The following is a 14,366-nucleotide window of genomic DNA, read 5'->3' as shown; positions in this document are numbered from 1 at the left end:
AAAGTTGAAACCAATATTTCCTGTTTACTGATTTAGTGGTTCGCATGGGGACATGCTGTTTTCAAGTGGGGGAAGGATGTAGCCTTTTTGAAAATTCAGGGCTATAATGAAAATAAAAATAATAAAAGCACCGGCAAAATAGTGAGTTTTATGTTTGTAGTATTTTTTTTTCTTTAGTATTTTTTTTCTTCTAAAAAAAAATAATATTTGTTTAAAGGTTTTGCCAATGTAAGCTTCTTAACAAGAGTGTACCTTTAAGTTCTGAAAAAATGTTGAAATTGTATGCGTCTGTTCTTAACCAATGAGAGTTTGTGCTGCGGGGGGAGTTCGGTGAAGGAGAGAAGGGTGGATGATAATTTGTTGTTGGAGGAGTAAAATTGAGCAAGCTGACTCTTGGAGAGAGACTAATTCTTCTCTGCTGTCTGAACTGAGTTGATGAACAGTTTGTTTACGATTCGTTACGAAATTTCGAGCGGTGAGGAGAAGACTGGATCCGAAATCTCGAGGGAGAGTGGAGGACTCGGTTGGAGCTCCTGGCGGAAATTCAACCACGGCCTAATGGAGGACTGATTCATCGGGCATCGTGGATTTGAGATTGCTACCTTCTTATTTTTTTTTTTCGGTTTGAAGATATTCGGGACCTTGGACCGTCATCGCGCATTATAGCCTTCATGTCCATGCACATGCAGATGAGTGAGTAACGTACATTTGGACTGAGCTCTGTTGAATCTCATCGTTTTGAAGGAAAAGTGCACCAACGGTTCATGGAAATTGTATATGTACTGGTTTAGAGACTAAGTTTGTGGGTTCTCATTTTTTGTTATTGAGGTATTGAGTGTTTAAAATCTGTTTTTACACATGTAAAGGGGTTTGAAATGAGTGAACGGATTATCAAAGACTCGTTTAACGAATCAATTTAAGAGTCATGTGATTACGATCGAGTTAATAGAAGAGTCATTTGATTACGAACGAGTCAATAGAAGGGTCATTTGATTACGAACGAGTTAATAAATGAGTCATTTGATTACGAACGAGTCAATAGAACAGTCATTTGATTACGAACGAGTCAATATAAGAGTCATTTGATTACGAACGAGTCAATATAAGAGTCATTTGATTACGAACGAGTCAATATAAGAGTCATTTGATTACAATTGAGTCATATTAAGAAGGAAATTTGAGTTATTTTTGGGTTTAAACATGTAAACCAGTCCTATATGTTCAAATAAGTATTAATTGTTGTTAATAAGAGTATTTGAGGTAACTGTTTTTTTGGGGGGGGTCTGACTATTTTAAGTCTCTGTAGTACTACTGATTTTGGATCAGTTAAAAGGTTGCACTATATAAATGTGATATCTTTATTTTTGGTTTCCCTGAACCAGTTTTACGATTCCATCACTGTGTAAGGCAATTATTCAGTAGTTTCATATTCCTGTCATTTATTTATTTTTCTTTGTTTTTGTTTATTTTTATTTTTCTTTGTTGGTTTGTTTTTGTTTTGGGATTATTCAATAAACCCCAGGGTTTATTATAACTTTCTTATGCTCAACCTGTTTGTTTTATTCTCAAACCCCTGAGAATATATGTTTATTGGAGGCACCGCGCTATAGAACAAATTATTATTGTAGTATACTGGTAGCTAACTGTTCATTCTTCAGGGGAAGGACCAGACATTACCCTTTACTATTACTGGGATACCAGGGCTCCTTTACTATTATTATACGAGTGTACCCGGTTGGGGAGGGTTACAAGTAGGTGGCGCTGCGCCGAAATGCAGCACGTCGCCTCAGGTCATGGTTGTGATGATATTGTACCAAGTTTGGTCTGAATACAATAAAGCGTTGCGGAGATACAGCCTTACGTCTGTTTCCGCGAGCACTACGTAAAATTCGTTCGCACCGTATTAGAGATGGTTTTGACCAATCACCTTTAATTCCATAACTTTTTGTCGGCATGGTCTGAAGATGATCTGGTTAAATTTTCTTGAAAATCGGAGCAACTGTCTGGGACGAGTTCAAAAAAGTTGGTTTTCGGAAAATTCAAAATGGCGGAAAAATATTCATGACCGAAAATGACATAATTTTAATTAAGCAATTTGAACAAGCAGCAAAAATATTATTTTTTCTTTGTACCTTTCACTGCTGTAGGTCCTGATCTGCAGTAACAGTACAGAGGGGAAGAGGAAAGTTGTGGAGTTGGCCCGGAAGATGGGCTTCCACCCGGTGGATATGGGCGGCTTGTCCGCTGCCCGAGAAATTGAGGTAGCAGCATTGCGCCTATTCCCATCTTGGAGTGGCTCGATCGTTGTCACCTTCCTCCTCTTTTTCTTCTTCTATGGCTATGGCTTTCTGCGGGGAATTCTGCTGCCGTTTCTTGCACAAGGACGCAATGCTTTCTACCGCCTCGCCCTCGGTCTGGTGAACGAGAGCCTGCCAGCAGTGGCCCTGGTGACCCTGGCACTTGTTTACTTCCCAGGCTTGTTTGCAGCCTGGTTGCAGCTCTGGAGGGGCACCAAATACCAGCGTTTCCCATCATGGTTGGACAACTGGTTGCAGCGGAGGAAACAACTGGGCCTGCTGAGCTTTCTGTGTGCAGCGTTGCATGGCGTCTACAGCCTTTGCCAGCCGCTGCGCAGAATTACACTCCACAGGCTCGTCAATACTGCCTACAGACAGGTGCGCAAACAAAAAACAGCCTGAGAGTAAAGATCTTGAGATGTTTAGTTTATGCCTAACAAAAGCAGATAACACTTTAGAATAATGGTCCGTCATTAATAAGTAACTATGAAGGAAGTAATGCAGGACTAATGAGTAGATCTACATTAACACTTCAGCTACTACTATTAACTAATATAGAAACAAGCTTAACTAATCAGTAAGTAATATCGAATTTAGGACTAAGATAATTCCTTATTAGGTAACCAATAATTACATAATGAGATTGGCATCATTAAGAACTAATAGGTAATTATGACAAATTATAAATAATTACTAGATGTTAGCAATATTGTCTTATTTTACTTGACATGGTCATAAAATGCATCACTAATTACTCAAGTGTACTCAAGGACTACTAGTGATCTGGACCATTATTTTAAAGTGAAAAAGATGTTTTTTACTTTAAAAATAATGGTCCAGATCACTAGTAGTTCCTGCATAGTGAGTGACTAGGTACTTGAGTAATTAGTGATGCATTTTATGACTTTATTCAGATTAAAAATGATGACTGATTACGTCTCAGACACTCAGACGTCTCTTTATAATTTGTAAGTTAGTTAATAGTTATTAATGAGGCTAATCTCATTAAGTTATTATTGATTATATAATAAGGAACTATCTCCTAAATTTGATATTACTTACTGATTAGTTAACCTGGTTCCTATATAAGATAATAGTAGTAGCTGAAGTGTTAATGTAGAACTACTCATCAGTCCTGCATAGTTACTTATTAATGACGGGCCATTATTCTAAAGGGTTACCCAAAAGCATAGTGTATGCTATGTTTTGTCTGACATATCAGGTTAAAGCAGGTGTAGAGGAGCCCTGGGATGAGCTGGGAGTTTGGCGATCTGAGCTGTACCTCTCTTGTGGAGTGTTGGGTCTGGGCGTCCTCTCTTTACTGGCCATCACTTCCCTTCCCTCAGTGGGAAACACCCTCAACTGGAGAGAGTTTACCTTTGTACAGGTGAGCCCATGCATACCATACAGGTGTTTCCCATCCCTGCTCCTGAGGCACATTAACAGGACACATTTGGGATCAAGGCGGGCATACACAGTGCGATTTCAGCAAGGTTACCAACTCACACTGTACGAGAAGATCGCATGCGATGTTTATGTGCGCACACTATAGAGGGTATTAAATAGAGGGTATGCGCATGACATCACCGTCGGCCAGAGAAAGGTCTTAAATTATTGCATAATACTTTCATGTTTAATGGATTATTTAAAAAAAAATTCTAGAGATAAAGAATGTTTTTGAGCTGTTTAAAGAAGAACTCCGGTCAATTTTAACACTGAGCTAATTTTTTTGTACATTTGGAGTGCTGTCAATACAGAGAACAACGACAAAAATCAGTGTTGCCTACACCGAGTTATTCTATTTTTAAAATTTGCACCCTGTTGACTTCAATGGGGCAAGTACTAAACCTGCTTTTAGCCTCTTAACATCCTTGATGTGTCATTACAAGTGCACAGCCATGTGAGTGATTCCTTCAGAGTGAACACGAGTGGATCTGACTGCAGTAGATGTGAAAGATATGTATAAAAATGATGTTATTTAAGCCAGCGCAAATACCTGTGTTTACATCCTGTTTTCGGTTGAAGTCCAAAGTAGTCGATTGCCGAGTTCACGCGCATAGGTTTAGTTACCTATGATCACGCGCGTGAACTCGGCAATCGACTACTTTAATTGACAAAATCTAATTAAAATTATCAATTAATTAAAATTGATTAAACTAAATCCATAAAGTGATCCCATGATGTAAAAGGTTCTGTATAGAGGATATGCGTGACGTCACCGTCAGCCGGAGTGACTGCGGTTACACTCACTGAGTGGCAAAAAGACTGAGCAGCAGCATTTGTTTTCAGCGTGAACACCACGAAAAACACACAAAACACGTTTAAAACGGGAAAGGGAAAACGGGAAAAATGCTCTTCAGAAACCTACGAGTGACGACACAGGACAGGTCAGAACACAGCAATAATCAGTCATCAATGAAAACTAAGAGCAGGCTAATCTGGACATGATGCTATCCAGTCTCCACAGGAATCAGCTGCAGGTTTGAGGTTCACGTTTTCCCTAGTGTCTGACTCTGCACGCGCAATAAATGGGTGGGCAATATGCTAATGTTTCGTCTTGACGTCACAACGAAACGGCTTTTGACTCGTTTTAAACGATTAATTTCATTGACTCTTACTTTTGAAAGACAATAACTTTATATACGGTGCACTTTCAGATTTAAAACTTTGCAGGATGTTTTCATTCACTTAGAGATGTGTTACACACTACTTCAAAAATCCATAATAGGGGCACTTTAAGATTCTTTTAAATCTTACACGTTTACTTCCACAAGCCGTCACATTTCTGATCTGGCAGCGGGAATCTCTTATGTTAACTGAGAACAAGAGATGTTTAAAACTCAAAGGCTTCCATACGTTGTCAATCCACATCAACTTTTTGGATTTCTGACGGTACGATCTTATCTCTATCTCTATCTTTTACATCCTCAATATCAAGAACACATCTAGGTAATTTGAAGCCTCCTCTGTACTTGCGTTTTGGAGTATTTGAATCAGTCTTTCACAGTTGATGATGACGTAGAACGAGAACACAAGGACGCAAGATCGCACAAGAATGCATAGTGAGAAATGGACTGGGTCTGCAGGGGCAGAGTTGCACAACTCCAAAAGTATGGTTGTTACACTACCAAAGTACATGCTGCACGATTTGTTGCGCATTAATTGACTGATAGTTGAATGTAAATGTACATAATTTTAGCAATGTCTTTGATTAGCATGCAAATGAAAATTCAACCTACAAGCACAAACACAGCTTTTTAACATTTACTAAACTTGAACTAAGTGTTGTCTCTCTTCTTCCTTCAGTCAGGTTTGGGCTACATTGCTCTGACTCTGTCCCTCATGCACACGCTCTTCTTTGGCTGGGATTTTGCCTTTCACATCGAGGCGTATCCGTTCTACATGCCACCCAGCTCCGTGTTAGCAGTGGTTCTGCCCTGCATCGTTCTGGTGTGCCGTGGCTTTCTGCTGCTCCCATGCATCTCCACCAGACTGGCACTAATCCGCCGCGGATGGGAGAGCAAACGCAACTGTCCAGTCTTACAGACTCACCATGAGGCGGATAATGGAATACCATAGGAAGTCTGGAAAGAAGTACTAGGAGGAATATAAGGAGGACTTTTATTACAGGATGAAGGGATAAACGGATATACAGTTGGCAATGCAGTGGCCAACAGTTTAAATATGCAGGTTAAAACATCTAAGGGCTGAATATAAAGTGGAAAATGTTTATAAAGTATTTTAGGACTTGTCAAAATCTCTGACTAGTTTAAGTCAGCCTGAAAGTGATAACGTGCTGAGGTATTCTGGCCTCAAATAACTCCTGACTCAACTTTTCCAAATCCCTGAATGGACTTAATGTGTGCCTTATATTATTACCAAATCCCAATACTTCAGTTGTTCTTCCTCTGGGCCAATTACTGTGTAAACTCCATCTGTAACAGGGAGGCCTACATTATACTGAGTACTAATAATGACAAAAATCGCATTGCATTTAATGCAAGTAAACTGTTGTAAACGAAGCCTGTGTGAAATTACAGTTTGTAATTAAATGTAAAAAAAAATAAAAATTGAATGCCTGTTTATAAACGCACACACAAAAATCCAATACCAAAATGGTATGGACTGCATATTTTACTCTGATAAACAAGTTATTGTGGATATTGTACTGGAAACAAGTTTTGAATTGAACTTTCAATCAATAATGTTTTTAGTGTTGTGAAAGCATGATTCATACCTTCAACTTTATTTAACAAAAACAGCAAACAACTTCCAATGTGTAATTTAAATTAAACAAGATTTCTGGTACGTGATTTGTTTTTACTAAAAAAAAAAAAAAAAAAAAAAAAAAAAAAACTTAAATAATTGGTAAACACACACATTTTTCTCTGAAAAAAAAAGAAGAATATTCTTACATAAGAATATTCAAACAAAAAAATATTTCCACTCAAAATTGCATATCTGAAACTGTGCTGACAACATTTGAATTGTAAGACTACAATATAAAATGTAAAGCTATAGATTTAATTAAAATAGATGTTTCAATCCCACGTCACAGCCGAAAAGAAGCGCCTCTGGTGTTGAGTCCTGATGGCCATCACCATTCTGTCTGTGGATTGGCCTTGAACTGTTCATAGTCTGCCATTTTGAAGAAGGCAAGTTCTGTCTCATTGGCTGTGAAGAGATGAAAGGTGTTGAAATCAAGATTTCAGTAGGTACACAAATAGTCAATTACCATAAGTGGACAGGTTTAATTTTGTATTTGTTATATGCAGGGCAGGACTTAGGGTGGTGGGGGCCCCTGGGCTTGAGTCACTTTCGGGCCCTACCTTCTATACATTACTTTAAATAGAACAAAATGATACATACACAAGCTATGTATTAGCTACACAATTCTGGATAAACTGAGTATAAAAATAGAGATCACGATTCTGAACAAACAACTAAACAAAATAACATAATTTATGTTAATTGCTGAAGTCTGTTAAAAATGTTTAATTAATCTGAATTATAAAAAAAAAAAAACTTGGGTTTGAATGAATGATTCAATTCCTCAATCAAATGCACTTGTTTCATAGATGAATCCATAGACATCATATATAGCTAGACGCCCTATTGGCCGCTGGGCGCAAAAAATGCGGCCGCCATCTTAAACCGGTCATACTCCTATTTGCGTTGCATAGCAGCAGTAGACGCCAGAGCACTGTGCAGCATATTCCTGCTCAAATCGGCGGACCATCGCTCTGGGATTACTTTTCACAAGTTAGATTTAACATTTAACATTACCGTACTATTGATTGTATTTTGTGAATAAAATATTCAATGTGTCCTGTATCATAGCTACATGTATGACGTTTGCAGCAAAAAAACCCGCGTGAAAATCGGTTCGGTATTCAGTGAGATATGATTAATTAAATGTGCAATTGACACCTGGCAAACAGATTACACTGAGCGGAGCGGTTGACCGGTTTAAGATGGCGGCCCCACGGCTCGTCCGTGCCAATAGGCAGTAGCGGTCGATAGGGCGTCTACCTATATGATGTCTATGGATGAATCAGCATTTTTGAACGAATCTCCTGAATGAACGATTCAATGACAAATGTTTTTTTAAAAGTCATTTGTCGCCATCTGGTGGCGTAACAATATAATCGATCCAATCGTTATTTGAAGTGCTAAGCTACTACTTTCAAAAGGTGACTGGTACCATAGATAGACAGTGTTACATGTTAAAAAACGTAATAATTTATTTATATGACCACTGATTGAAGCTTGAAAAAGTTTTTTCCAATAAATAAATAATGATTAAAAAAGTTCAAAGTAATATTGCAATGCACAAATGTCTTGGTCAGAATGAGGATAAAACACTTATTTACCTGGAAAACATGTGTTTTGATTGTGGCATTTCTTTGAGATTTAGAATCCAGTATTCCTATAGGCTAATTATTGTTTCTTTTATGAATTTAATGAAGAACTCTGTCTCGTATTCTGTCCAACCGATCCATGTAGGCTATTTTGTGTCCATTCGTTTTTCCTTTTTTAACCCGTAATTGAAAAACGAAAAATGAACGGTTGTTGTCTTTTTAAAGCGCAAAGTTGAACACCAACATTTTAATTTGAACTGGCTACACCAGCTGCTGCGCAAAAAAGTAAATATCGACGAATTTTCAGGTTTTTGTTTATGACTTTTTGCCCCTTTATTAAACATTTAAAATATTCACAAATTAATATGGAAAACATGTCGATTTTACTGGTTTCAAAGGCCAAATTAGAACCTGAAATTGATGTTTTTCCCGCAGTGCTGAATGAGAAGAGCCATTAATATTATTAATAAACCATTGCTTTGGCTAAAGTCACATCTCCATCTCCGCTGTTAAGCAAATGCGCTTTTAGAGAGAAATGCACATTTCATACAGATTAATCAGAAGGTATTAGCTTTCGATTCGAATTTGTTCATTTTAAAGTGGACATTTCAAGCTTTAGCCTACACAGGCTATATTTTGTTTCAGTTCTCGAGCTCCAGTTTACGGAGATCATGAAAGTGCGTCTGATTGTTTTCTTTTATTTTACAAAAGCACAACGTTTTCTTGTTATTGTGAGTTTACACAAATAAAAGTAGTTGGGAATAATGTATTATTATTTTCTGTATGACCAGAAATGATAAGAGTATTTTAAGTTGTTTCCACTGTTGATAGGAAAATGCAAGTGTTCGTGCCCGCGCCTCCGTGCCATGCAGTGCGCGCTCCACACTCAGCTTTGTTCTTTTTTTGCATAAAAGCGTCTTCTAAATATAGCCTATTAAATGTTATAATTAAATAATATAAAATTATTATTATTTGCGTAGCTATACATGGACCTCGAACACACTGCGTCTTCTAAGTCAGGTGACTGTAAATGCGCAAAAACTGTTTCCATTGCAGTTTTGCGAAATATTCCTTTATCGAATTGCCTGAAAAACCACCTCATGCGAGCGTAAACATTTTTTTTTTTTTTTAGATAAACGGGAGTTTTTGCGAAATTGACGTGTTTCCATTGTGTTTATTTTCAATTTCAATTTCAATTTGCGCAATTTGAAGGGTAATGGAAACGCGGCTACTGTCTAATGCAGACAGGTTTTTTTCAACGGTTCGGCAGTAAACGAGGCACTAGCCTACGTAACTGCCAATAACCATCGCAATCAGCAAACCTAAATTATATTTTTCATTGCAGGGCAGGGCCAGGTAACAATGCTAGACCAATCAACAAACTTTAAATGAAAAATTAAATAACTGACATATTATTGAAAAAATCAAACGTAAACGGGCGGGGCCCCCTATTGGGCGGGGCCCATGGGCTTGAGCCCAGTCAAGCCCAATGGTAAGTCCGGCCTTGGTTATATGCATATATATATATATATATATATATATATATATATATATATATACACACACACACACACACACACACACACACACACACACACACTACTGGTCAAAAGTGTTAGATCTGTAAGATTTTTTTTGTTTTTAAAAGAAGTCTCTTCTGCTCACCAAGGCTGCATTTATATGATAAAAAACAATAAAATAAAATAAACAGTATTATTGTGAAATATTATGTAAATTTAAAATGACTGTTTTCTATTTTAATATATTTTAAAGTGTAATTTATTCCTCAGAAGAAAGCTGAATTTTCAGCATCATTACTCCAGTCTTCAGTGTCACATGATCCTTCAGAAATCATTCTAATATGATGATTTGATGCTCAAGAAACATTTATGATTATTATCAATGTTGAAAACAGTTGTGTACAATTTTTTTTCCAAAATTCTTTGATGAACAGAAAGTTCAAAAGAACAGCATTTATTTAAAATAGAATATTTTCTAACATTATAAATGTCTTTACTGTAACTTTTGATCAGTTTAACTCAAATAAACTCAAATAAAATAAAAATTCTTACTGACCCCAAACTTTTGAACGGTAGTGTTTAATGTTACAAAAGCTTTAGATTTCAGATAAATGCTGTTCTTTTGAACCTTCTATTCATCATAGCATCATGAAATAAAAATGTAAATAACTGTTTTCAACATTGATAATAATCATAAATGTTTCTTGAGCATCAAATCATCATATTAGAATGATTTCTGAAGGATCATGTGACACTGAAGACTGGAGTAATGATGCTGAACATTCAGCTTTGATTGCAGGAATAAATTACACTTTACTATATATTCACATAGAAAACAGCTGTTTTACTAGGGGTGTAAGAAAAAATCGATACACTTGAGTATCGCGATATTTTATTTTGCAATACTGTATCGATTTTCAAAAACGCAATATCGATTTTTTTTTTTTTTTTTTTTTTTTTTTACGTCCAAAAATATTCATGGTAAGACCGTAAGACAGTGGTTCACGTTTATGTTGTTTAAATCCCTACCAATAGATAGCTATGCTGAGACGCACCACTAGTGTCCTCGCCAGGCTCGCCTATAACGGTGCGTGTCCACTGGACATTTTAGGATTGACAGCGGACCGGAGAAAGCGTTGAGAGCGACCGAGAGCGTCAAAAAGTAGGGCAGTTCCTTTATACAAATATCAAGCGAAAAACGCAGTCGGCAGCCAATTGCTGTGAGGTTCGGGATGTGATGTCTACCTTGAGAGTTTAAACATATGCAAATTGTGCCGGAGTTTATGCTGGATTTAGTGCGTAAATCATTTTGTTTACAAATTAGACGTTGTGCAGTTGTTATATAGCCTATATGTTAAATATTTCATTTTGGATGTGTTTATTGTGATTATATTGGCTGGTTTTATAAAAGTTTATACAACTGAAAGGATATCTTTGCTTGGTGCATTTGGAAACAAAGCTTGTCTATTTCTAAATGTAATCGCGTGCATCGTTCACATCAAACGCGAAGAGAGCATCTGGCGCGAGTGATTGCAATGTTAAGTCAATGCAAAGACGCGTTTACGCGCGTCTGGAGGTCCTGCGGCACGAGGCGTTTAGTGCGGCGCGGTTCGCCTCATTCGCGCGTCCAGTTCTTTTAAAATCTTTTATCACATAAAACTTGATTTCAATATATGACACATTTATTTTGTTCACTTTCATCCACTTTCATTCATTTTCGTCCAGTTCACGTTGTTGTTTTGTATTGTGACAGGGGCTATGTACCTATTTTCTTTTTTTATGGCCTACTTGAGCATATAAACATTTGCTCACTAAGAACCTGTAAACCACAAGCCCAAACTGGCAGTTTGATTTTCTGTGTACTGAATTGTTTACCTAAAGTAAACTTCTTTGACTTTTATGCACATCATTTCTTTTTTTTAAATATTTTAATATATTTTACTTTTAAAAAATTCCAATATATCGCCTTATGCACAGTATCGAAATATATTGCAATATATTGAATCGTGACCCATGTATCGTGATACGTATCGTATCGCCAGATTCTTGCCAATACACAGCCCTATGTTTTACATCATAATAATATTTCACAATATTGCTGTTTTTGTTTGTATTTTTAATCAAATAAATGCAGCCTTGGTGAGCAGAAGAGACTTCTTTTAAAAACATTAAAAATCTTACCAATCTAAAAATGCCATCTGCATTAAATCCATAGTCTGCTATAGTAATAAATTAACATTAATTAAAGCTGCAGTCCGTAACTTTTTTGGTTTAAAAACGCTTGCCTTAGCTCGATTCAAAACGGTGAGCTTGTAATAATGTTTTTAATTCCTGTGGTACTGGTGGATTTACGCAGGTGTCCACAAGAGTCTCGGCTAGTAGGCTATATTGCCTAGGCTATATCCAAAACATTGGATTGCAGTCTGCAGTTTTTCCTCTTTGTCGCCATCTGTGTTCGAAATCTGCAATTGCAGTAATTCGTGGAATTATCAACTTTAAGTGGGTTGTGCCTCGGCACGGCACAGCGCGGATGAACCCAGTGTTTTGAGGAGAACGTGCGGCTGTCAGTCGCCGCCGCTGTGGATACTGTCATTCACAATCACAGATTCTACTTTTTGAAAGAATGACCAACATAAGAATTTTCACCGGAAAATGTTGTCTGAACAAGTAAGTAACATCCACTTTTGTTCTGACCAACTAAGGGGAAAAAAGCATTGCAGTAAATCGCGCTGATTAAATCTAACGATCGCTTATCATATCACGTTAAACCGTGCAAATTATACTTTTTTCTCAAATTGTTAATGTTAACAACATCAGCATTGCGTGACTACATTTAATGTGTATTAGGGCTACCTAATTAGGGCTGTAGTTCAGTTTCCATTTCTGTGCAGTCTAATGTCTACTTGTCGGACCAACAAATTAATGTTCTTTAGAACTGGTTCTCTTTGAAATACAAACACACGTATCTGTAATCAGATGCATATTTATCCTTGTTTTCGCATGGGCCGGTTGCAGTCTCTTTTTTTCTGTAGCCCCTCCGAAGTCCGAAGTCTTTCGCATTTTACAACGGGTAAATCTCCAGTTGTCACTGGTGATTGTCGTTTGAACCTTTCTGGATCCGCCATCAAATTGATAAGTTTAATAATATCAAGTGCTGTGAGAAAAGGCTATAAATCTCCACCTCCAACATCCTCACACTCATAGCCTACTAGCCGAGACTCCTACAGATGTGAAGTAATGACGCAAAGACATGCTCTATTTCCCGTGGAAATCCACCAGTTCCACTGGAATTAAAAACATTATCACAAGCTTACCGTGTTGAATCGAGCTACGGCAAGCAGAGAGTGTTGAATACTGGCTGGTTATGTACTTGCTCAAACATTTATTTTGGATCATTTTGAACCCCAAAAAGTTACAGACTGCAGCTTCAACATATATCTTTATGGCCTTCATATATTAATGTCCATCGCCAACGCCAATTTAGTTTCTCTCCCATCACCAAAACAAGCCCTAATATTACTTTTACATACCAACACCACACGCTCGTAAGCTGCAGCCATCACGCAGAATCAGCTTTTCATCATCCTCCAAACTCATTACAAGCTCATTCGTCTGAAATAATCAAAAAATATATTATTAATATTTATCATTGTTAATATTTACTCATTTTGTTTATAAGCTATTCATCATCACCATTAAATTGTTTCTAATCAATCAGGTAGACTTCCACATTTTTGTGATATAAATAGGGAATAGAACATGAAATTAGTAAATTGAAGCCATCATATTTTAGAAGAAAAAAAACTATCATATTTAACCCGTTGTTAAAAAAAACCGGTGAATATTTAGGAATGAGATCGTGTTTGAATCGAGATCGCCATCTTTTAATCTTCTCTACTTCAGGACAGAAGAACTTGTTCAAGTACTTTTCCCAAAATGCAATAATCATATCAATATTATAATGTATGCCACAAATTGCTAATCATATTTAAAAGTTACCTTTGCTCCGTGTGCTTGGTGTATGATTTTCATCGTATCTGCAACAACACAACAAAAGGATGTTAAAGCATAACTGCTTCTTTTATTTTTGGGGAAAATTAACAAGCAAATGTAGACTTACCATAGTCAAACTGCTTAAAGGGTGGAGGCAATCCAGCTCTGGCTGAAACTTCTTCAAAGAGAGAAGTGCTAGTTATTAATTATCTGTCGATGTTTTTAATAAGCATAGCTGATTTACTTTTTACTCATAAACACGAGTCATAGGAATTATGTCAACCCGTTGTCATCGTGTCTACCTTGCTTAACAAATGTAATAAACTCCTCCACCGTCTGGTCTAAATGAACGTCTTTGAAAACCAGCGGTTTAAAGTTGCGATGCTCAAAGGACCGAACCAGACGAAGCGTCAGAACCGCACGATCACACATCATCTCGGGCAGAATCACTCCAGACTACACGGAGTCCACAGAGGGTTAGAGCGTGCAGATACACACATGTAAATGACCATAGGAACAAGGAGCACTTCGCTGTTTAGCGTACTTCTATTTTTTATAATAACAATTTCTCAACGTTTATTTCCAGCATGTTCTGAGAAGTGAAAGTCTAGACCAAACTAGCCGCTGCCTGTCTCATGATGCATCGATCGTAGGCAACAGCAGTATCAGGCAAGAGCAATAGAACTGCAGCATGT

At 37.2% G+C, this 14,366-nt stretch overlaps 2 protein-coding genes across 4 annotated transcripts in view; one reads left to right on the top strand and one right to left on the bottom strand.

The window, feature by feature from the left end:
- The window catches only part of steap3 (STEAP family member 3, metalloreductase), a 16,931-nt gene extending 10,327 nt beyond the window's left edge, over positions 1 to 6,604 (top strand). For 2 of the 3 annotated variants that reach the window (XM_081369602.1, XM_081369603.1), the window contains exons 3-5: positions 2,148 to 2,675; positions 3,520 to 3,684; positions 5,604 to 6,604. In XM_081369602.1, coding sequence (XP_081225728.1) covers positions 2,148 to 2,675; positions 3,520 to 3,684; positions 5,604 to 5,876 — 966 coding nt within the window. In that variant the 3' untranslated portion in view covers positions 5,877 to 6,604. The remainder of the gene's footprint in view (positions 1 to 2,147; positions 2,676 to 3,519; positions 3,685 to 5,603) is intronic. The other variant, XM_081369604.1, reaches the window with a different exon arrangement.
- Positions 6,470 to 14,366, bottom strand: cUnh2orf76 (chromosome Un C2orf76 homolog). Its single transcript, XM_081369606.1, has 5 exons — positions 13,974 to 14,366; positions 13,799 to 13,849; positions 13,678 to 13,715; positions 13,209 to 13,290; positions 6,470 to 6,971 (listed from the first exon to the last, which is right to left on the bottom strand). Exons 1-5 carry the CDS (start codon positions 14,104 to 14,106, stop codon positions 6,895 to 6,897), a joined length of 381 nt encoding a protein of 126 aa, XP_081225732.1. The 5' UTR covers positions 14,107 to 14,366; the 3' UTR covers positions 6,470 to 6,894.

This window comes from Scardinius erythrophthalmus (assembly GCF_964197995.2).
Source record: "Scardinius erythrophthalmus genome assembly, chromosome: 6".
Lineage (NCBI taxonomy): Eukaryota > Metazoa > Chordata > Actinopteri > Cypriniformes > Leuciscidae > Scardinius > Scardinius erythrophthalmus.
The sequence above is the reverse complement of the archived record's forward strand: the minus strand, read 5'-3'. Positions and strand labels throughout refer to the sequence as shown.

What these genes read in the sequence shown, in the direction of transcription:
- cUnh2orf76 (XM_081369606.1), bottom strand. Translation starts at nt 14,106, where the DNA reads ATGATGTGTGATCGTGCGGTTCTGACGCTTCGTCTGGTTCGGTCCTTT. An exon ending in CTTTAAGCAGTTTGACTATG is followed by an intron (nt 13,716 to 13,798) that starts GTAAGTCTACAT and finishes GTGTTGTTGCAG; the next exon opens with ATACGATGAAAATCATACAC. An exon ending in CTTACGAGCGTGTGGTGTTG is followed by an intron (nt 6,972 to 13,208) that starts GTATGTAAAAGT and finishes ATCTCTTCACAG; the next exon opens with CCAATGAGACAGAACTTGCC.